The sequence below is a fragment of the Melozone crissalis genome, unplaced genomic scaffold, assembly GCF_028551555.1.
Source record: "Melozone crissalis strain CALT ecotype California unplaced genomic scaffold, PUWL_Pcris_2 ptg000018l_1, whole genome shotgun sequence".
NCBI lineage: Eukaryota > Metazoa > Chordata > Aves > Passeriformes > Passerellidae > Melozone > Melozone crissalis.
Window position 1 is genome coordinate 12,879,627 of NW_026535796.1, and position 24,505 is coordinate 12,904,131.

At 40.1% G+C, this 24,505-nt stretch overlaps 1 protein-coding gene across 1 annotated transcript in view; it reads left to right on the plus strand.

The window, feature by feature from the left end:
- Nucleotides 1-24,505, plus strand: part of LRP5 (LDL receptor related protein 5) — a 124,790-nt gene that overhangs the window by 32,822 nt on the left and 67,463 nt on the right. The window contains exons 3-5 of the mRNA XM_054275426.1: nucleotides 12,432-12,629; nucleotides 16,163-16,359; nucleotides 18,034-18,165. Coding sequence (XP_054131401.1) covers nucleotides 12,432-12,629; nucleotides 16,163-16,359; nucleotides 18,034-18,165 — 527 coding nt within the window. The remainder of the gene's footprint in view (nucleotides 1-12,431; nucleotides 12,630-16,162; nucleotides 16,360-18,033; nucleotides 18,166-24,505) is intronic.

Consider the following 24,505-nt stretch of genomic DNA (forward strand, 5'->3'; position numbering starts at 1 on the left):
GAATTAATTAATGTTGATAAATTAGATATTGAGTTCAGTAGTGTATTTAAAGAGAGGATATGATGTTAAATTGAGTATTTCATGGTGAGGTGGATTACAGAGGGTGATATGGCACTTTGCATGAAATGCCAATGCCAGGTTTGCTTCTCCAAAGTGGATGCAGTTCCTTGCCTTTTGACTGATTCTTTAAGTGTTGAATCAGACAGGTTTGTGTGAAAAACTAATATATTAAACTTAAAATATAATTTTAAAAATCAGACATCACATATATTTGTGGAATAAAACATGCAGGTTTGCTTTTACAACCACTTCATTTCACCTGGTAGTTCTGAAATATTTCCTAGGTGCATCTGTGAAACGGTGATCATGACATTTGATTTTGGCACAGCAGGCTCTGGGGTTGAGCTCACATGTGTTCCATTTTCCAGGTATTCTCTGGGGAAGACAAGTGGGTGACAGTAGGAGAAAAGAACCATTTAGTATTTTATCTATTAGAGATTTTGTCTTTTTGTCAAAAGTTTTCAAAATCAAGTGGCTGACACTGTTCCTACAACTGTCAGAACAGTATTAGATCAGAGCACCTGAGTAAGTTTGTGGGTTTTTTTCCTGGATCATGAATTGTGATGCAGTTCAGACTAGGGTTGTTAAAACTGGTTGAGGGAATCTGTCAGTGGTTAGTCATTTGCTTTCATTTTGGAAGAATTTCCATTCCGTAGATGTGAGTTTGTCCTTTTAGCAGTTTCTACTAGAGAAATGGGGTGGGAAGCTTAGAAAATGAGGAAGAAAACTTCATTAGTCAGCTTTGGTTTCCAGAGGCAAAATGGGACAAATAAGCAGTTTGCAAGTGCTTAGCTGATAGTATTAGTACCCAAACATGAGTTTGTCTAGAATGCTCCAAATCAAACAAATCTAATCTCTCTTGAGATAATAACATTTTGTTGGGCAGAATGGTGGCATCTTCTCTTGTCTTTTAGCCTTAGTAAGGCTGTTCTGCAGAGGTGGATGGAGGACTGTGTGTTGGGGTGTTTGCAGTGGGGTGTTATGCCCAGAGTGGTGTTTGCCTAATAAGTAGATTTTATTCCACTTTGAGTGTGATTCTTCAAGCCGTAGACTAGTTTGAGAGAATGGAGAAGAACATATTGAAAATACAGTCGTCATCTCTCAGGAACACCAGAAGTGTAATGACCAAGCCTTAGGAGAGGGATGGGAGAGGGGCGAAGTTGACTTCTGGAGTTTCCTTTTGAAACCTGTTTTTCTGTGATTTCCAATTGACATTCAGGAGTATCATTTTTCAGATGTTCTGATGGGATTCCTAAGTAGTAAGTCAGATGTTGTGGTGATTTTTAAAGAGAGTTGCATCTTTTGCACATTCAGCCTATCTTCCTTTTTTAAAGGCAGTGATTATCTCATGGTTATGACTGAGAGAGATTTCTCTCCCCTAACAATCATTCAGTGCATTCCTAAAATTTCATTTTTTAAGGCAAGCTATGGGACACTTAAAGCTTATCTGTGAGTCTCTCTTCTTCCCAGAGCTAGTGAAAGTCATTCATTGTACAGGGTCTTCTGATACTCTGAAAGAGTATCATAATTCACAAGAGTTGGCTTAATATGTAATGTCATTCTTTCCCATACACATTGAAATTTTCTTGCTGAATTCACTGTATATTCTAGGAATTAAAGGAAGCAGACTATGTGGCAATCCAGTTACTCTTCCCTGACATGAAGGATAAACTAAGAAGACAGAGGACAGTACAAAACATTTTTCTATAAATTTGCTGATGCTTTGTTTTAAACATTTAGATCCCAGTCCTGCTGTAGGGTGTGTTAACCTGAATTTATATAATGGAAGACATTAGGCTAAATTCTTGGTATTGTTTGTAGAAAATCAGCATTTATGTAAATTCTTGATAGGTAGACCACTGGTGGGGGATTCAGTAGTGTTGGTGTTATTAACTTTGAGCTTGATGCTGCTGCATAAATATGTACATGTTTTCAGGATAACAGCTTCTAACAAATCTGAATTTATTGTATGTAAAGATTTTACTCAAGCTCAGCTAAAAGAGGTAGCTCAAATTCCCTGCAATGCCATGCAAAAAACTTATGTGTCATGAACATTGTCTGAAGAAGGAGGAATGTATTTGAAAAACAAATTTTTATCACGTGTCGTGGCAAGCAAACTTCACTTTCCTGAAAAGAAGTCTTCAAAAGAATGCATGAATGAGTAGCCAAAACAAATTATTTAATTCTCAGTCCTGTAGGGAAAGTCTTAGATCAGAACACCCTAGAATGTGTGTTGACAAGGGTCATTAAATCTATGACATAAAAATCTCAATGCTTGCTACCTTCTCCGTTTTACACAGGGCTCTGATTCTGAGGGTCTGTGGCATATCCATAATCCTCATATCTGATTTTTACTAAGTGCTTAGTGAAGTAGTTAGTTCACATAATGAAAGTCTACAATGTGTTAGAGATCTTTACTTTGGTTAATATAAATCTTGAATTTGTTATTACTTGTGTGATGGCTGCTGTATTGCCTTTGGAGTGAGTTTCCTGTCCAGGTCCAGGCTGTATTTTCTGTAGCTTGCCTTGCTCAGCAGACAGTAATGCTTGAGAAATCTCTGCCCCCTCTGTTTGCTGAAAGCAAAGACAGACATCTGTGAAATGTTTGTGAAATCATTATTTTAGGGAAAGATGAAAATTGCTTGCCTCAAGAAAAGGTGTGCTGTCTTGTGGTTTTTTTGGTGTGGGTATAACCACAGTCATCACTTGGTGTAGTCACTGGGGGTGTTGAATTTGCCATACCTGAGCTGGCCTGCTGACCCTGGTGGGATCTGTAGGAATGGTGTATGTGAGAGAGGAGAATGAGGACCTTTGAACTGGTTTGACTGAAGAAAAGCTGCAAACTGCTGCCTACATTTCCTCCCTCATTTTAATTCTTAAAAAGTCTTCCATGGCATGGTGTGAGGCTGTTGGGCAGAGTCAGTGCTGGTGCCAGTGGACTGACTTCATTTATGGAGCAATCTTCTCCTTTTGGAAGAGCAAAGCTTCCGGGGAAGGAAATAAGATACAGATTAGAATGCAGCAATAAGAAAAAAATTACTGAGTACTGAAAATAAATCATCTGTTTTGGCATTCTGCAGAATGGCTATTAGTTCAGAGATTAAAACAAGCCTAATCATGTCTGAACTGCATTAAGGGATTGTATGCCATAGTCTGGCTTAGCCGTTGCCTCAGGTTGCTTATGGCAAATTAGCCAAAATCTGCAAGCAGTGGCTGTCATTGACCTAAAGTATATTTGGCACCAAATAAAGGATTAGATGGTAAATGCATCAAATGGGATACTAAAAAATGGATATAGAAGGGACAGCTATCACAATTAGAAAGCTTTCAGTTCAGAGTCTAAAACTAAAAGCCTCAGACCTGCCTAGTTGCTAATCCAGTATTTGCTCAGTGTCTCAGCAAGTCCATGAACAAGACCTGGAGCTGTTGTAACTCACAACTGTGTTTATGTCAGCCCTTCAAGCTGCACTGGTGTTTGCTGATGGTTCAGCAGGACCTTGGTCCCACACAGCACCATGGCAGGTACTAAAGGTTAAGCATGTTGGCCTGCTGGGTTGGAATTATTGGGATCTGTATGAGCTGCAGCCGACTGAGGCTTCTGGTACAAATAAGGGTGAATGATGACATCTTTTAAGCAGTGTATCTTCTGGTGTTAATCTCCTTTGGAATAGTTGAGAGGAGAGGGAATACTGAAGAAAAACTTGTGACTTGCAAGTGGTGGACAAGAAAAGCAAGAAACATCCTCTGAGTAAAGAAGGTTGTGCTTTTTAGAAACCCTAACTTGTGTCTGCTTGGTTAAAATGCAGAAGATGCCCAGGTTTTGAGTGAAACTTGCTTATTGCTGCCTGAAAGCTAGAGATTACTTTATATCCTGTGTGTTTCTAGTTAGTAATTAATTGCAAGTATAAAATTATTTTGAAGCTTTTGGTTAGTTATTTGAAACTCTGTAATATATGAGTAGCATAATTATTATCTTAAAATGAAAGAAAAGTACTCAACTGTAAAATTGGTTCACAGTCATATCCAGTATCTTGGTATGGCAGTAATTTCTGGGACTTGGAAAGCTTTTGATATGTGTCTCCAAATAGCTGCAAATAGTCTCATGCATAAGAAACTTGAGGTTTTTGTGGGAATTGTTATTTAATCTAATTTTCAGATTATTGTCCTTGATGGTGGCACCCTTGCTTTAAATAGTTCATTAGTCTCTTCTGCTTATTTCTCTCCTTTCCTGCTCATAGATATGACTGTTGTTCAAAGACCTTTTGCTTCATTTGAGAGCAGACCTGCCTGTTCAGAGAAGACCTTTTGTTTCATTTGAGAGTAGACCTGCCTGTTCAGAGATGATGGAAAAAAAGTAATTTACTTCTCCCCTACTCCCCAAAATTGCATGGGAAAGAGGTGGAAATGTGTAGACTTCCTTAAAAACCCCATTGACCTCCCTCCCCTATTTGCACTCTTCTTTTGCTGCAGTTTCTGTGACTCCTCCTATCCTGAGTCCTGGACACTGATACTTCTTTGCCCTGTACACATTTAGTCTTATTACATTTGGGAATTGTATTCTTCTCTTCTAAATTTCTACACTGTTTCTTGGGGGAAGAAAAGGAGCAGCAGGATGGCTTTAGTTGTCACAGTGCCAGTGTGTGTTGCAGTGGTTTCTTGGGTGAAGTCAGGAATGTACTGGCACCAGAGAGGTGGTGGAAGCTCTTTGATTAGATGATGTCATTGGGTGCATTTTATAGCTGCATCATGTGGAGATCATGGCATACACAACACGTTGGTCTGGATGGACTGGCACTATTCTGTCATGAATGAGTTGCTTTGGTTTAACTCAAAACATGTTTCTAATTTTTTTTTTTCCATGTAAAATTAAGCATTGGTATGAGCTGAAGTAAGCCTTTTTCCACTTAATCTGCTGAGGGTGTTCTCAGGGTTTGTTTATTACTGTGTTTGAAATTACAAGGGTGCAAATGAACATGCTTAAGTTCTGTGCCTTGACAAATTCCTGTCTTTAGTTGGTGTGTATCTTTCCCTAAACATTGAGTTAAAGTGTATCAGCACAGAGAAACATGAAATGCCTTGGTTTGAGCTAATCATTTGAGCAGTTGTGAGATGGGTGGGTTAGAGAGCCGCCAGCACCTGGCTTACCCAGTTGGGTTACTGTCGTTCAGTACATTTGCTGCAACCCATCTTCCATTAAGTCAGTCTAATGTGTAGATACAATTTGTTTTGACTGTTCCAATAGGTTTTCATTCAGTGTTTCCTTATGAAGAGAGAAAGAAATCTAGGTTTAACTTCAGGTAGATGTAGTTGAGTAATGACTGGGTCTAGCTCACACGCTGATGGAGAGTTCAGCAGTTCATTCTGCTCACTTTTTCATGTGAGGATACTGAATTTTGAGTGTCTGCAGTGTGTCTTAAAATGGGTTGAATGTATTGAGATTTGGACTATTTTTCCCATTCCTAAAGTAAATCACATTTTGTGAAAGAAGGGGACCTGGGGTCAGTGGACTGCCTGTGAGACAGCCCTTGCTGTCAAGAAACCAAGAGCACTCCCGGGCTTCATCAGGAGTGCTGCCATCAGATCAGGAACCTCCCTCTCCACTCATTTCAGAGCTGGTGAAAAGGATCCTTGAAGTGCTGTGCCCAGTTCTGGCTCCTCAGCAGGAGAGAAACATGGACACGCTGCTGTGAGCTGATCACAGCGCCCCAGAGATCATTAAGGACACCTTGCCAGTGTGTGTTTTCAAAGAATAAATCAGAATAAAAGACATTGTAGGAAAACTGTAGTGGAGAAGGCTGGTTCTCAAGGGTTTTGTTTGCTTTGTACACATTTTTTGAATACAATGTGATTAGTTGTAATGATTACTTGCTATGGCATATTTTTGGGTTTGTTGTAATGATTTTGTTGAGGACATCCACGTCTCAAAATTCAGTGCTTGAAAAAAAGAAAAGAAAATAAAAAGGTAATTTGAAAAAAAAGAAAGTAATTTGCAGCTTAATGCTATGTGAGATAGACATTCTTCTGTAAACAGTTGGGGATATTTAATTTCACAGTGGAGGTTTTGTAGCTTTAAAGGTGGGATGGGGGAAGTAAGTTTTAAATGTGCAGGAATCTAAACTTCATAGCAATTTCCTGTAAACTCCTGTTTTATGCCATGGGCTTGTATAAGTTCAAGAGCATTGTTGAAATTGGAGAAGTTTGTACTGATTTATATCATCTGTACAACTGGCCCCTTTTGTGTAAGCAGGTTATGTAAGGTTTGGCAGCTGTACTGCATTTTGGGAGATGGAAAAAGTGTTTGGGCAACGTTGGCTGCTTTTTATTATGTCTGTGATACCTTCCAGCTCAGATGGCTGATTGGCTGCTCTTGGAGGGCACAATCCTGATTTCTAATCTTTGTAAAAATAATGACAAGAAACATGAAGCACTGGGAAATAAGAAATAACCTGCAGCTTTAAGACTGAGGGGAAATATGGTCTTCATTCTGGTTTTGCTCCTGCACCTGGAATTTTAAAATGAGTTAAGCAGGGGAAAGAAAACAAACCAACCAAACAAACAAAAAAACTCACCCAAAAACAAAGCCAACAAAAACCCCCACTGGGATGCAGTTTGCCAACTTCAAAATCTGTTTGTTTTTGCAAGGTGGTTTTCAGTCCCATTCTTCTGATAGGAGGGAAGCACTATTTAAGCCCTGATTCAATGTGGTAGTTTATATCCCAAAACCCAGGGCCTTGTTGGCTGCAGTTGAATTGCATTTAATTAAGTTCTGATAGAAAGCTTGGTTGTGAAGCCTGAAGCTTACATATAGAGCTGACATATTTGTAATATATGTAACACATGACATGTATGTGCTTACATATAGAGCAGTAACTGAATTTTATGTGCTCTTTAGGGTCTGGTGCTTCTGGCTGCTGGACTGGATGGACTCTTGGTGGCTGTGTGTCCATGAGGAACTATGTACATTTATACAGTTTCCATGAGAAACTAAATGTACATTTACAGCATGGCTTTGGTGGAGCTTTGGCTTCTGCTCTGCTTTGTTCCAGCTCCTTTTTTTGGTGGAGCAAAGTGGTGCAGCAGATCAGTTTGGGGACAGAATTGGTGCAAGTGCTGTGAAATTATAATTTGTTGTTAGTCTCTTTTTCTGCCTGCCTCTTCTTCCTTTCTGCCTTGGAAGTCTGGAGTTAAGGTGTAAAACCAGTGACGGGGGGGGAGACACTTAAGCATCTCTGAAGAACTAAATAAAGTAACTCACAAATTTGTCCAAAGTCTGCTTTTTGTTTAGAGCATATGTAGTGCTGCTTGGTTACTTTTTTTTAAAGGGTATTGATTTGCAATAGCTGCTTGCAAGTGAATTTTGCTCACAAGGGCTTTTTTTTCCTCTCATTAGCTCTTTAGGAATTCATGTTTTCATTTTCTTTGACAGCCTCAGTGCTGTTAGACTTTTGTTGACCTGTTGCCATGCAAGGAGGATATAAAACTCCTCAGATGCCAGTCCTAAAATGTGATCGATCTAATGTGTACAGAGATACCGGGTTTAATATTTTTAGTTTCTTACAATTGTTATGGCGTGCCCTGGCCCAGGGGTATTTAAAACTCTGGAATTTACATTTGAAAACACTACCACCACCAAGAAAATCAACCAAACAAAAAAACCTACCCAAATGCTTGCCTTAGGCTCTTCATTGTTATTCAGTGTGCATCTTTTCAGCTGGCTTCAAAAACTGGGAGGCATAATAGCACAGGTAGTGCCAGACTGAGACTCTTTGCTTAGTCTAGTTATTTTTCTGAAATGTTATCTGGGCTAAATACTGGGTTTTTTTTTTAAATGGTGAAATGGAAATGATAGGGATTGTTAATATACTGGACACCTGCAAAATAGGTTCTATTTGAAAAACAAAAAACCCCAGTCCTGAACCATCATTTGTCCCAGATGTCTTGACTGTTTGCAAGTGCTTGTTTTATACTGAGGTCAATAATAGATGTGGATTCTTGAGCATTCTTTAAAAAATAAATTCAGGAAAGCCTTCCCCCTCCCCCCCCCCGAAATAATAGTTATCACTCCAGGCTCCTGAATGAAGGTTAATTTAAATCAGGATGAATCAAAATCAGTTCCTGCATATAAACGATTAAAGTATGCAGATTGATTCCTTTCTCTGAGAAGCCACTTGGAGCTTTTTGCCATATTCCCCCCCTGCCCATAAAGCTCCAACCAAAAGTGTCTGCTTTTGTGTAGGAATTGATGCTGTAGACTGGAGGCATTTGGAAGATGGAGGCTGTAAGGCCTAATTATTATTCAGGACATTACTAAAATCTTTAATTTCTCCACTGTTTTTCCTGTATTCCTCTTTCTCTGATAAACAAGCTAGTGCAAGCAGATTCCAGTACTTTTGACAGGAGGCTAATAATTTTAATCAGATCCATGGGTTATTTCACGGATAGTTAGCCTTTTTTTTTTTCTTCATGACAAATCATAGCAAGGAGGTTTTCCCCCTGCCCCCAAAAACTCTCTTATTACTGTTCCAGTTAAGTTTACAGTGCTGGTTTAGTTAAGCTTGTGTAATTCTTTCCGTAATAACCATGGATGTTTCTTTTCTTTAGGATTTATAACTTGTACAAAAAAATGTCTGTCTTCAGGTTGCTCTGTGTTCCAGCCAGAACACTGTATTTTTACCTTAATTTGAACTAGCTTTGTCACTCAAAATAGAGGAGGGCAAAAAAAGGAAAACTTGACATTTTGTGCATTCTTGAAAATCCCTTACAAGCATGCAGTTAAAACATGACATTTTATGGCTTGTTAGAGTCTCATGTCCAGTGCTCTGTTGTGCCTTGTGCTGCAAAAAAAAAAAAATGTCAGAAGAGCCTAGATGTTAGGCTAGAGAAAGGTGGAAGGGGAGGGATGGAAAGGGCTGCCCTAGCTAATTGCAGACTCAAAGGTGAGTGACTGGCCTAGGGGGAGGTGATGAGAAATGCCTCTTTCTCTGGGCAAGCTTCACAGGTGGCTTCAGCTGGCTGGTTGCTGCTGTTCTTTGCTCCCTCTGCTTAAGCACCCCTTGCTGCAGAAACATTGGTAACACTGATTTTTTGCTAAGGTAACTGAAAGGTTTTGAGTTTTCTCATTTTTTTTCCTTGTTAGAATGCTAATGTCAACACCAGGGTGGGCACCGGAGAAGAAGTGCTTCATTTGGCAGTGATATGGTTTTAAATGGGCTCACTTAGACCACAGAACATCAGTCCTGCTGTAGGAGCAGCGTCTTACATTGATTTCCAAACTCCCAATTCAGGATCTTGATGTGTTGAGAGATCCCCAAGCCAGAGCACATTTCCTAAAATTCTTGGCAATTCAGCACCTGCTGCCTGATAAAGGACAGAAACCTCTTTGAAAAGGATGCAAAAATTGTATTTGCTTTTCTGTGGCTTGGTGTCTGCTCCTGTAATGGACCATGGGATTCTGTGGGGCACACAGAGGGAAAAAAACCTTTACCTCTTCTGGTGTTCAGTATAGTCTGAAAAGTTCACTGAGAAGATCAGCTGTGTGATACTTGAGGGATTGCAGGGACAGCCTGTTGTCAGGACAAGGTGGTGACAGGCTGTGTTGCTTTAGAAAAGTCCAACCAAGAGAGAAGTGCTTTGAAGGAAGGCTGCCTGCATTCAGATTGTTCTCCATGTTGTCTAAGTGCATCTTCATCCTGCTGACCCTTCCTTTGTGGTGCAGCTACTTTGCTAATACCACACAGTATTAAACCTTTGAGTAACATTGAGCTTGGTGCCTGCTAATGAGCTGAAATGTAGAGAAGCAATTTTCCTGTGACAAGTTTGTGAATTTGAAAGTACTAGTTTTGTACAGCAGTCTCTGTGAGGCCAAGGGTAAACACACACCACCTATGAAATTAAATGACATTATTTTTTGGGAAGAGACTCTTGAGTTGGAGCTCCTTTAATATCATAGAAAAGTCATGAGGGCTCTTTGATTTACAGATATTTTTTTTTCCTTCATCTGAATGTATTGAGAGTGCAGGCTGAAATTTTAATGGAAGGCCTGAGGACAGGAATTTTGTTCCATGATAATTTAAGGGATGTTTTCTCATCCTTTTAACCTGCTTTGAGGGTTGAATAGGACTTAGCTAGTTTTGTCTCCTTTGTTTTTTCTTTTAAGTAACTTTCATGGTCTAATTGTCTAATGGTCTAATCTCCTTTTTAGTCTGCACTCACATATTTCAATAGCCACATGATATGCCCAAAGTCACTTCTAATAGCCACGTTTTTCTTCATTCAACAGGCTATCTTTTGTCTGTCTTTATTCCTGTAGAGCTGGATGCAGGTGGTGCAAGCTGAGCAGGATCAGATGAGCTGGATCAGACAACTGATTTGACCTGACCAAAAATGAGTATTTGGCCATATCAGTTTCAGAGTGTGATTCAGCATCTGGTTGTGCAGACAGGTTTTTTAAGGCTACTTTTCTCTGTCTTTAGTTGTTTGTCAATAGCTGCTTCCTCACACAGTCTGAGTTGCCACAAATTACAGCCTGACTTGTTAAGGAAAACCAAAATGAGTGGCAATTTACATTCATAGGTTGTCCTCTGAACTGGGGCAGCTCTCAGCTACTGCTTTTCCAGGAGCTGTCAGTCTGTCCTGGTTGCTGGAGCTGAGGAAGCTTTGGAAAGGCATCTGGGGACATGACTGTGCCTCAGCCACTCTCATGTGAGCTGTGTCAGAAACCTGTGGAGTCACCTGCATATGGAGTCTTTTATTTCACCTAGAAAACTTGTTGGACCTCACACTCAGGTGTATGTGGATTGTGATACAAGTGATCAATGTCTGTCTGTCTATATCTGCATGGTTATTATATTATTATATTCCCCTCTTTAGTGGGATAAACTGCTCATGATTATATATGCTGCTGTGTAGGTGCTGTGACTGCCCTGGAGCTGGAGATCTCCCTAAATTGGGGTGGAGGATGCACATGGAGATCTGAACATTTTAAGGTTAAGTGTGTTGTGAGGGATATTTGCTGGTGATAGCTGTAGAGCTGCCTGTTCCTCCTTGGCTGAAATGATGGCCCAGCTGCGGGTAAAGCAGCTCCAGAGCCTCTGCAGTTTGCTGGGGGGAGAGCAAGATCCCGCTGCAGAGGAACATGACAGCAATTACAAATGTAGTCCCTACATCATCCCTGAAGTGTGGACAGGAGTCTCTCTCATAAAATAAAGCATAAAGCTTAAGTGTGTTTTCACAATCCACATTCATTTACTTCCTTAGTGGCTCCTACTGTGGTTGCACAGCGAGTGCTGTCTTCTCAGGGGAGCTAAGGGTCTGAGATAAGCCAGGTTATGAAACATCTGGCCAAGCATTGTGCAGGACTGAATAGATGTCTCTTTACCATGCTTTTCTGGAGCTCCAGTGTTAGGAGGGCTTAGCTCAGATGCAGCTCAGTGCTCTTGCCCAGCTGGCGCCCATCTGGAGCTCCTGTTGATCTAATACTGTGCAGGGAGCCTGGGGAGGTGATGGGTCCAGGGCACAGATCCCTGGTTATGTTTGAGAGCTCCCTCAGGGCAAAGGCTTCCTCACACAGACCCATGGCCCAAAAGGCTTTCATGGCATTGGGAAGACAGTGTGTTTCTCTGAGAACCCTGAGGCAGCTGTGTTGTGTTTGCATGTGGAACTTGCAGGCTGCGTATGTGGTGCTGGGTAATGTTTACCAGCTGTGAACTGGCTGTCCTCTTCTCATCAGACCATTTCTCTTGTAACTGTACAATCTCAGCTTTTCATGCAGATGTTGTGTGATTTGCTACACTTTGATGTGGTCCTTTCCAATTGGTACGTGCTGTTAGCCTATTGTGAGTCTATTCAGGCTACTTACATTGCCCATAGGTGGAGTGATAGGGAAACTGGGACATGGATGGGAATGGGGAAAAAAATTCCAAAAATGTAATGTCTTTCTAAGACTTCATGGATTTGTGATTTATTTTTTTGACAGAAACAGATTTCAGGACACTTGACTTTATTCTTTTTTCTCTGTGGATTTGCAAAAGGAGGTGAAGCTGTGGTCATTGCAATATAGGGTATTAACTTGTAGTAACTGACCACACAGGGATGATACTCAGTTATAAATGCTTATAACAATCAGGTACTGCTCAGCTTTGGGAGACAATGGTAAATACACAAAACTTGTGAGATGGTTTCATGAAGGACTTACTTTGTGCCCTGTGGGCCTGGAGTTTGATTTGCTTTAATAAGTGTGTAAAAGTTTTGGGAGTAAACACTGGTGTCTATACCCTGCTGTATGTAATGTACCATTGTACCATTACAGGCTTTGCAAAGAGCTGCTGTCCCTGCGTGTCCTGTGGCCTCATTTGTGTGTGTGTCTCTTTCAGATACATGTACTGGACTGACTGGGGTGAAACGCCGCGGATAGAGCGGGCAGGGATGGACAGCAGCATGCGCAAGATCATTGTTGATTCCGACATTTACTGGCCAAACGGGCTCACGATAGATCTCGACGAGCAGAAACTTTACTGGGCTGATGCAAAACTGAGTTTCATTCATAGGGCAAATCTGGATGGTTCCTTTAGGTAAGCTCTCTGGTCTATAATAAGGTGTAAGTAATTTCTCACTTTCTGTGTTCATTTTGAAATGAGACTTTTTTCCCCCTAGTAATCTAGAATAATGCAAATACTTTCCCATTTTTTAAAAATGCAATTCTTAATTGCCTTGCAAAAAATAACCTCACATACTATAAAACTGGTTTTAAGAATAAGAGTGTTTGTACCAGTATTTCACTATAGACTGTTCACAGCCTTCTTGTACAGCAGGATTCTTCTTTCTTAGGCTCTTACTTGTCTTGAAAATAGTCGGAGATGCTTATTCTTGACCCTAGACAATATTACATTTAACTTGTGACTGGGATTTTACAGTATTGTTAATTTTTTTTTTACCAACAAGAAATACACATTGAGACACCCTTGTCCATGGCCCCATCCAGAGAAGTCCTTTATGTCATGCCTATTAATTAACCAATTTTGGGTTGTTTCAAACCACAAGCACTTAGGAAGCAGATTTCCTAAAGCTTGCTGGAAAGCACAGGGTGGAATTTGTTTGGTGGCTGCTGTCCAAGTGTGCTGTTAAGTTTTGGCTTCTGTAGACATGGAGAAATGACACTTCAGGCAGGGCAGACTTAGGCATTTGAGATTGCATCTTCAGTTCTGTGCAGTGCTCAGTGGGCAGGGTGTGTTGGTCCTGAAGGATGAGTGTCACATGCAGTAAAATGTCCTGCCAAAGTAATCTCTGCAGTGTTGTCTGGCTTTGGTCTTCAGGTAGTTTTAAATGACATTTTCATGATTTCGTAACATTTTAAATGCCTGTGTCAATAAAATTGCTTTGCCTTGGTGAAAAGTTGGAGGAGCTCTATTTTTCACATTTCTGTGTAATAGAATAATATGCCTTTCCAAAAAAAAATTTTCCATGGTGTTTCTCAATTTTTTTTTTTACTGAGTTGCATTCTATGCCTGATTTTCACAGTCATAAAAGAGCAATAGCAATATTGACATCCTTTATAAAACACTCTCAAGTTCCTTTGAGAGCACTGTGTAAGAGCTGGATAATGGTGGCATTGTAGTAAGTGACAAGTATTGACTGACAGTCCAGAGTGGAGACAGGGAAAAGGCCTTTGTGGAAGGCAGAGGTAGCTCCCACTCTGGCTGCAGGTTCCTAGACAGAAGGAAAGATTTTCATATGATTCAGCATAGAGTATGTTTCTCTGATTTGGGGGAGAGTGGCAGAGTTTGAGGTTTCCAGGCTCTTTCTGGGGTTTTCATGCACATATAAATTGTACACTTTACTTGCATGTGTGTGGAAATGTTGAAGTTGTAATTGGCAAGTAAAATCTATTCTGCTCATTTTAAGGTAGAGAAAAGCCACCCAAAAGGGAGCAAGGCTTTGAATGCACTAATTCCAGCAATCTATCCAAATTACTTTGTGATAGATCAATGCCCCACCTCCCAAACAGATTTCTGTTGGACCATAAATCAAATAGTGTTTTAGTAAATAATAATGTATTTTGCATTAAGAAAAATTTGGCTCTCTTGCATATTTTACTGAGGTGCTAGAGCATGAAAATGCACACTTGAGATCAGAATATCCCTGTACAGGGTGCATTCTGGACATTCTTGATGTCTGACTGCATGCAAACTTTTAGGTATTGTCCAGCATAATAACTCTGAAAGTGTTATGGATGTTGATAAAAGGCCATGAAGATTGATCTGAATCATAACTCCTTTTAAATGAAATTTTTATTTATTCCCTTTTCCTTTTCACTGTTCAATGTTGAAACAGATGTCTGTGAGGTTGGGACTCCTGGATTCTGGTGTTAAGGTGCATTTCAGTAAGGGCTCAGACTAGATGGTAACTTCTGAAGTTGTTTCTATTCCTTAAACATGGAGCAAGTTTCACTCATCCATGGCAGTAAAGAAATCTGTGATGTTTCAAATGCTTCCACCCCTCCCATCCCAGAATCCATTCAGGATTACCTCAAAATCTAAATAAAAAGGAAATTTGCATTTCATATGGTGGATTAATGTTACTGGACCAATCTGCCTCTTAGCAAGCTTCAATTTGCACCCACATTTTCTGGAACTATTTCAAGGGATGTAATTACAGGAGAAAGGGAGACTTGATATCTAAGAATGATGGAAATAGGGGCAATACACAGTGGAAAGCAGCTGTTATGATATTAGGATACAGCCACTGCTGTTATTAGTGAAGAGGAAAGAGCAATGGTGAGAGTGGAAAGAGAAAGTGAAATTAGTATTTGTATTTATTCTATTGTGTTTTATGGTAACAAGTAGTGGTAATTAGAGAGAATTTTTGGAACAGTTTCAATTTTATCTCTAGAAGAGAAATATTATGAATAATTTTGTTTTCTCATGTATATGCTGGTACTTTTGTGCATGTCTCAGTCTGTTTTAGACTTGTCCATGTCTGAATATATATCAAGAATTTTGGGGGTGTTTTTTATTCCCTTCTACCCTGGAAAATGCAGATAATCACCTGTGCTGCTCAAAATGAAGCAGAGTCCTTTCCCTGCCAAATGTTAGCTGGTTTTTGTTTTTCCTTAAACATCTTCAGTGGAAAAAAAATGAATGCAGATTTAATAGAGTTATAAGAAAATTAAGTTCCTTATTTTCCTTCAGGATGACTCTGAGACTTCAGCTTTCTCAAAGTCATATGATGAAAAATTTTGAATAGTGCTTTGCTGTGTCTCAGCACTGGTTTGAAAGGTGTGTGCATACCTTTGTGTATACGTAAAATGCATGGGTTTGTGAAAACTGAGTACCTGAGAGTTTTGACTGAGGAATTGTCCAGTGTCTTTTCTCTGGCTTAGTAAATATCTTCAAAACTATTAAATCTAAATTTATTGCAACTGGTATAAATTTTGGGATCCTGTGAAAACATGTTAGAAATGTCATGGGTTTTGTGGCTTCCAGTTCATCTAATTCTCAGAGGTGTGGCAGTATGTAATTGGAAAACCACCTCAAATGTTTCAGATTTGTATTAATTATAAATATTTAGTTTTAGGAAAAATATAACTGACCTTTGCTCTACATTAAAAAATAATCTGGAAAATACTTCCTTCTGCTGCAAAGTTAAGAGGGGGTCATTTAATGAGACTCATAGGTCATTTCTGCTTTTTCTCCTGGAAGAAAAGACTGAGTGCAAACTGAAGTTCTGGGCAAAGATGTCATATACTGCTATAATCAGAGGAGCACTCTTTGGACCTTATTTCCTTGGAAAGTCACTTGTGTTTGGGTATTTGCATGGCTCCTGAAGTTAAGGAACTTAAGGAGTCAGTGTAGAGCCTGAATCAGATAAATTTGATGTTCTGAAACCCAATATATTTGTGTCCTTATTGCTATGAAGGGGTAAAACCTTATTTTACTTTTTTCAGACTGCTTGTCACTTTTATCACCAGGTGAATCTCTTGGTCCCCTGAATTTGTTGAAAGACGACAGTTCCTACGTGAATTTCTACAGAGCCAAATCTTTTCATGTGTGTGTGGTAACGAGTGGAAGCAATAAATTTTTTAATCCTTACTCTTTCTCCCCAAAAGGCAAAAAGTTGTTGAAGGTAGCCTCACCCACCCCTTTGCCCTGACGCTGTCTGGGGACACTCTGTACTGGACGGACTGGCAGACGCGCTCCATCCACGCCTGCAACAAACGCACGGGAGAGAAGAGGAGGGAGATCCTGTCTGCCCTCTACTCACCCATGGACATCCAGGTCCTGAGCCCCGACCGACAGCCCTACTGTACGTCCTGCTTGCCCCCAAACCCCTGCTTGGCTGCTGCTTCTCTGGCAGGGAAAATGTCAATCAGCAAAGTGGTCAGTGTGGAGTTTCAAAGTTCTGCACACTTGTCAAGGGGTTGGTTGCTGAAGGTAGAAGTGCTTGAATCCTGTGCCTTGCTTTGAGTATTCCGGCCCCAATTGGTGTGAACTCACTCACTGCCCCAGCTGGCAGCAAAATCCAGTGCAGTATTCAGTGACTTGTTTTGGTTTGGAATATTTGAACGAGGATGATACCAACTTACCTGGCATCTTTTTAATGCCATTGCTTTAAAGACATCTGTAAGAAATGCTTATTATTACTTTTTTTTTTTTAAATAATTAAAATTGCCACAAAAGATATAATGTTCATGTTGTACTTATAAGTGCCATTTTTGCAGTCCAAACTAGATCGTGGTTATCTTCAATACATATCAAATAGTTTGTGCACATCTTAGTATGGAAGGATTTTAGTTTTGAACTTTCATGTAGACACACGTGCCTCTATTTTTCTATACATTCTCTGGTGCTACTTCAAAGGAAGTAGAGTATTGAAAATTGAGTAGAGCTGCATGTATTTTGTATGTTCACGTGATTCGATGTGGCAGCTGGTTTTGGAGTTTTTTAAGATTTGAGAATGGGACTTAAAATCAGTGTTGTGAAATGTATAGAATTGAGTAGCTCTGGGAAGAATCAAGTCTTGTCCAGAGGAAATACTCTTGCCATTTGGACTGGCTTCTTTCTTTATGCCAGCTGTAAAATCTGCTTCCCTAAAGATAGTATTTGTTATTCCAATGAAGTTAATAGGATGTGAGTAAACAGGCCTGAAAGTAAGCAAAAGGAGTTTGGAGCTCATCCTGGGGATGGAACATGTGCAAGTTTTCCTTGAGGTTGCTGGGTATGCACACCACCCTGGTCTATCTCACAGCTCCAGATAAGAGTTTGTCTGTGCTGAATTCTTGTCATTGCTTTTAGCTCCAGGAATGTCCCAGCCTTGGGTCATAGTATTTGAGTCAGTCACAAAGAAAATAGAGCACACAGAGAAAGAGCATATGCTGAAAATAGCTCAGATGCCATTGACTTCATTAAGATCAGGCTTGGATTCCTTCCTTACCAGTTTGGTTTTTTTTTCCTGTGAGTGTCAGTGGAAGTAACAAAAGTCAAATTAGCCAGACACTTTGCGCTTTTATATTAAAGTAGTTCAGATGATGATTGAAACTACAGTTCTGCAGAAATCTTGAAAAAGTTGCAAGTATTTTTTATAAAGGGCAATATTTATCCATAATTACCTATTCATATGGTTTCATGTCTTGCTGCCATTTTTTTCCCCATTAAAGGAGGAAGGAGCGGTCAGTTGTCATGTGTCCATCCTTGTCCTGTACATGCAACAGTAGGAATTTGTAATGTAGGAATTGTACAAATTCTTGTTTTCTTTCATAGAACTGATTGTCCCATCAGTTGCATACATCTCAATTTAGGTGCCCCTAGAGTTAAGATGCTGGGGAGGGGGGGAAATCAAGCATTTCATATTGTGATTCCTCTGTTTTTTAGCACTAAAGCTTATGCCAGTCATTTGGGGTCTGTAATTTCTCCCTCAAGGAGAAAACAGAGCTTATGGGCTTCTAGAAAACTTAGACTAAATCTGCTTTGTTTCTTGAAGTTCACACTCCATGTGAGGAAAACAACGGTGGATGCTCCCATCTGTGCCTGCTGTCTCCAAGGGACCCCTTCTACAGCTGTGCCTGTCCCACTGGTGTGCAGCTGGAGGATGATGGCAGGACGTGCAAAGCAGGTAGGAACTTGGCTTTTTTCTACAGTCACAGTGTTGCTGTGGTTTGGGTTCACTGCTTCAGAGCTGATCCTTGAATAATTGAGTTGAAAGGAGCTGCCTGATAAACTGAAATGTTATTTTGCATACAAACCTCCCACTAAGCTACCAAAGACAGAGGTTTTTATGAACTAAAGTAATCCCTTGTAGTCGAAATCAGAGATTTTTGCCTGTGTTTAGGGCTGACAGTTCTCTGGATTTTATTAGAAGTTAATGTAGGACATCTTTCCATTTGGACAGTTGAGAAACTTCTGCTCCCTCCCATTTATTCTCCAGAACAGGTCTGTGATAAAGCAGTAGGGGCCGAGTTGTTAACTGAGAAAATACTGCTCTAGATGGTGTCCCTGAGAAGTAGGAGAGGGTTGTGTGTCACCAATAAAAAGCTGTTTAGAGAAGAAGAGCTAGGGCATGTCTTTTAATCGAACAGTGTAACTAGATGCATATTTTGTATTCACAGGTTGAATGAGCCTTGTGGTATACTTTGAAATCTTATTTTTTTCACTGATTGATAAGTCTTTTTTAAAGATGCATCTTAGAAAAGCAGGCAACTAACACTGATGTGGTGATAGAACATAGGAGGGAAGGTTTTGGCGAGTGTTCTGCTGACTCTGCTGCCTGTCTCCAGTGTGCTTTTGAGTCTAGTCAAGTAATATAATAATTTTCTGATGTGGTTTGATTCCTCTGTGTACTAGAGCACGCATAAGAGATGCCTTTCAATTGTGAACCAGAAGCACAATTTGAACACTGAATCTCCAGGGTTTAAGGGCCGGTTTTATTCGCTCATCCTACTCTAATTGAAAGGCTTATAAGGTAGTTTTGCAGCTGCTAAGAGACTTTTCCCTTTACTCCTTCCAGCTTTGGAAACTTTCCCTTTCACAGCTTTTAAAAACCCCTCACTGAATGCTCAGGACAACCTTTTAGAGGTTCATATTGACCTCATGTTTCTGGCAGTGGGAATGAAGGTCAGCCTGCTTTTGGCATGTTGGCAGATAGCACAAGTAGGACCAACTGCTTATACTGTGCTTTCACCTTTCCATTGTCAGGCCAGACAGTTTGCCAAGGGTTTTCTGTCAAAGGAGGGCAAAAAAGTGGGATGAGAACAGGAAATCTGGTTTTGCATAAGAATGTAGCTTTTTCGTTCAGTTTTATGGATTATTTCTTTCCCAAGCTCCACATCTTTTGTTGCCCTGTCTGCCTTATGCCAACATCCATGTGCTTCTCTTTCCCATCTTGCTAATTAACTCCTTGGTTGCAAGGAGCTGACTTTTTGTTCTCCACACGAGCCCTTTGTAGTGGCGATGTAGCAGGAGCTGCAGACCCACGGGTGCTGACCACCTCTTCACTTTGTTCCCCTTGGCTTGGGCAGAGGTGCAAAAGCGCAGAGTCACTTGGGCATATGAGCTGCTTTGATTTCAGGCTGCTAAGTGAATCTCACAAAAGCTGCTGGGGGTTTACCTGCAGAAGGGAAAAGCATTCTATTCTCAAAATCCCTGTCCACATGGGGAGTTTACTGGTGCAAATGTAAATATACAGAATGTTATTTCTGTATATGTCTATCAGAAAGAATTCTTGAGCAGAAAAGCCCTGGGGTGCTTAGGTGATTTTTAGCTCTCTTGAATATTGAAGTAAACATACATTGGTAATGTTCAGATGAGAGCACTCTGTAGCTCTTTACAAATGGTAAAAGGCCTAGGTAATTAACAAAAAATATGAATTCAAGGACAGGCTGTGCCAGTATTTGTCTTGCTGAGTTACATCCGTATATAATGAAACTCTGGAACTCTGGATTTTTATGCTGTGACTAAACTAATCATTGATATGCTGGAACCTTAAGTATTGTGCCTGTGTTGAAATATAGTTCATTTTCCTGTAGTTTTATACTTTTGGTGTTCGTTCTTGCTTTCTCTCTGGTTCTAAAGAGTTCCTCTAAATGATTTTTTTTAAATTGCCTTTACAGTAAATATTCATCACTAATAATGGTTGATAGATAGATAGATAGATAGATACATACATACATACATAGCAACTGGCATCAAGTGTATGTTCTCCTCTGGGAATGTGTATATCTTTTGTGGAGGTAAATAGGTAAATTTATCGTTTTGCAGACCCGTGGTGCTAGGTCTGTTTTCTTCTGTTGGCTTGAAAATGTTCTGCACTACCTTGAAGTTCCCATAAGAACAAGCAAGGGAGCTATAACTTTGGAAAGTAAATCAGATGCTCCTAGCAAAGTGAACATTCAAGCTCTGGTCTTTGAAATGACTTAGGAGGTTGTGTTGGACCACTGTGGTCTTGTTGGATGCGTCAAATACATGGTTTTAGATGGGTGTCTGAACCTAATCTTGCTGGCATAGAAGGTAATGAAGTCACAGTTTGTAAAGGCTGTCAGAGTCTGATGGTTCTGGTTGTGCTTGTGGAGAGTGGCCTACTCAGTAGGAACTGGTAACACCTTGTAACTTTCAAGAATAACTGACTAGTGAAATTTCATGTCTCCAAATGAAGCTTCAGTTCTCAGACTAGGTAGTTTTCTTGATCTGTGTTTTGTTTGGTTGTTTGTTTGTTTTGTTCATTTGTTTGAAAGCCTTTCCTTAGCTAACCTGAGCAATTGCATGAATATTTGAGAAAGGAACCAAAATTTGGTTGCAGTCATTTAGAAGGGTTGTGTAATTCTACCAGCAAATAGGCCAGTTAAAAGCAGAGCAAAAGAGGGGAAATTTCACAATCTTGGGGACCTTCTTTTAGTAATTTTGCTGATTTAGGACCATCCTGAATTTTTTCTTGCTTTCATTGCTTAAGAATCACATTTATTTTCTTTATGAACAGAATTATTTTGATTCATGAGTCTCCTGTTTGCGTGCAATGTCTTTCAAGAAGCTGTTCTTTCTCCTCTCCTGGGGTTCCCTTCCTAGGATTTAGTGAGTTCTGTGGGTCAGTGGTAGTTTGTAGTGTTGTGAGAAAGACAAATGTATTGATGGCTGTGTTGTCTCCAGCAGCAAATTATTTGCTCCATTTTTACCTGGAAGATGCTTCAGGTGATACCTGTCACCTCTTTTGAGCAGATAGACTTTCCTCATGCTTCTCATTGTGCACAGTGAATGACATGAATTTATCTGTTTCTCACTCCAGCTCCGGTGCACCTTTGGTGTAACTTGTACCACTTGAAGTGAATGTTTCCAGATAAAATGGACCTGGGTGTTTGCACCCTGTTCTGCCTGTGTGGAGCAGGTTTTTTTGCTTTACTGGGCAAAGCTGCAGTCTCAGAATACTGGATGACTCCCTCTGCTTTTTCCTTCCTTCTGTGGCTTGACCATGTGGTTCAGGTCAGTCACATTCAGGGAAGTTCAGATGTTTTTTGTGTATCTTGCCAGCTAACTGTGATTAAACCCTGATCCCAGTCTCCTGTACAGCAGCTATGTGTCTGCATCCTTCCAGGAATGAGCTGGTTTTGTAAACAGCATTCAGCAGCATGTTTCTCTTATGTTTCTGGAAAATACATAATTTCTTTCTGCTGTGTTCAGTATCACTGGCATACAGCTATCACTGCAGGCCTTCTAAAGGAATGCCAAAACCCTCATCTTTTTTCTAAGTGGATATATTTCCTGTAAGCAGTCACTTGACTTCCTGAATTCCCTCTCCCTGTTGGTTGCATTCCCAAAGGTTCTTATTCTCATTGCACATAATTTTCTGATATCATAGTATCAAGTTAGTCAAAGTATATGAACTAGAATTAGTTGGATAGCATTTTAAAACCTATTATCCAGGGCTGATACCTGCAAAATATTTTCAATATTCCACACCTCACTCTCAAAAGTCTTTACTAGCTTGGCTCTCTGGCTATGAAGCTGTAATAGGTAGGATAAACTGGGACTTAAGCTAATGTTCTTTTTTTATTCTATTTTTTTAACTTCAGCAAGGACACTCAGAGCTACACAATGTCAGAATTAGTCCAGATTCATATCATTAATTCTTGATCCATTTTACATATTTAAATTCCTCTCTAACCAAATTTAAATCTCTGTTAAGAGGAACCCTTTTTTACTTGCTTCCACATAAAAACACAAACCAAAACAAGCCAAGCCTTTCTGTGACACTGGAATCTCTTTCTTGTAGATTTAGTTTTACTCTGATTTATTGTTTTTCCATTTGTGTTGGGAAAGGTCATGATTGTGTTGTCTCTCTTGTGTTTGAAAGCAATGTGAGAGGCCTCTTGGTAAGAAGTTCTAAGGGAGGTAGGCTGAGGTATAGATGTATTTGCATGCCATACAAGGAGTAGATGACAAATGCAACATCAAGTTTGCCATAGTTTTGGAGGAATGCTTTTGATATTTTGAATTTTGCACAAAGAAGTGATGCCTGGAAGGGCAGTGCCATGTAAAGTATGTTCCTTTAATACACTGGGCATTGGCTCAGTATAGCTCTAAGCCAGGCCGTGTCTGGACGATGTTCTTGATCACAGGGTTTAGTTTTAGGTGGCTGTGCAAAGAGCAGGGAGTTGGACTCAGTAGTTAAGTAATGCAACTTGAGATATTCTGTGATTCTAAGCAGACGAAGCAAAACTGTCTCCAGGAAGGGCTATAAAAGCATAAATGATCCTCTGCCATAGCTGAAGACAAAGAATTTGGCTGCAGAAGCAACCATATCCAAATGGTGCTTCAGCTTCTGCTCACACTGATGTTATTACTGAACTCAGACCATGTGCTGGGGCACAGATTTGTGAGCTGATGCTACCCATGCAATGCCTGGTAATGAATTGCTCCTATAAGGGGCCTTTCCTAAAGGCTGTACAAAAGATATATTAGGGATAAATTCCCACAATTGCATCAGTTCTTGCTAGTTGCTTGCCTTAAAGCTGAGGTAGCTGGCAGGTGAGTCAGGTACCTGAATTCACAGTTATCTTAGTGGCTTCTTTACCACAGCAAATCTACCCTTATAGAAAAAGGGGTTTGCGCTGCTTGAGATGTGGAAATTAAACTCTTGCTGTGCATCAGCATGAGCATTCCTTAAAGCCAGCATGAGAACTGCTGCTGTATATTGAGCTTCAAGCATAATGTGAGTCAGATGTAAAAGTTACTCATTTTTAGAACCTTGTATATATTCAGTGGCAGGAGTTTGGTTGTTTTAAAGTAGTAACAAGGATAATTTCTTCCCTCTTCTGCTCCCACTCCTCAAATGTACCTCAGTTGATGGGTCCTTTGTAGAAATCTGGCTCCTTTTAGGTATCTCAGTCTAGATGTTGTAGCTAACCAGTAGCTTTTTTACAATAATATTGTCCCTGGTATGTCAGAATGTCAGTGGCCATTTGAGACATGGTACATTGACCTCAACTCAGCAGAGGCATTTCTCCAGTGGAAGGCAACTGCTCTTTGCTTGAAAATGGGAGAGTTTGGCTGTGAGTTAGTCTTGTGTGGTGTTAGAAGTTGTGGGGTTTCTGTGAGCAAGGTGTGACAGCTGCAGTTTCTCAAATCAATGTGGAAATTCTGTTCTCCCAAATGAAAACCAGAAAAAAGCCCCCACATTTTCACAACTGGAAAAGAAAATACTTGCTTCAGGTATTTGAAGAGTCAGCTACCCTTTTCTATCCTGGATCCTGTTGTTGAGGCCGTTGATCAGGGTTGGCTGCCATTCCCAGTGTCTTATTTCTCTTTGCCATTCTGCACGTTGTGAAATAGAAAACTGTTTTTGGAACCTGCTGGCTAATACTGCATAATATGTACAGTGGTTTTTTAATATGCAGGAGACGTATTGAAGAATATTGAAGGAAGAAATGCTAAGGCACTTTCTTCTCATCTCCCGTGTATTTCTGGTGCACATCATATGTTTTAAAAGTTTTGTTCCTTGGTGAGCTATCAGGAATTTATTACAGCAACAAAGCCTCCAGGCAAGACAAGCTGGCAGACAAATGCCTTCATGGTGAAGTACTTATTTCATGCCATTTAACCACCAGAGAAGGTTTCTTTGCTAGTGTGTGTTCCTGATAAATAAGAGGAGCAGTATGGATTAATCCAGACTTTCTGATGAAGCAGATCAACCACTAACTTGAGAAGAACAGCCCTTTTGAGAAAGGGAAGGGTCAGGGAGATATATTTTATTTGGGATAACTGCTGTAGAATCAGTTCTTTCAAATACCTGATAAAACTTCTGCTGACATTGTGTGAGTAACTATCTGGAGTATTCTGGCGCTTAGAAGATGCTGGAAGAGAAACTGGTGTATCAGTAGATACATTTTGATTACATTCTGTCATTGATTTGGAGCCGTATTGGGAAGCAGCACTCATGTCCTAACTTTTTTGTCATGAGATACAAAGGC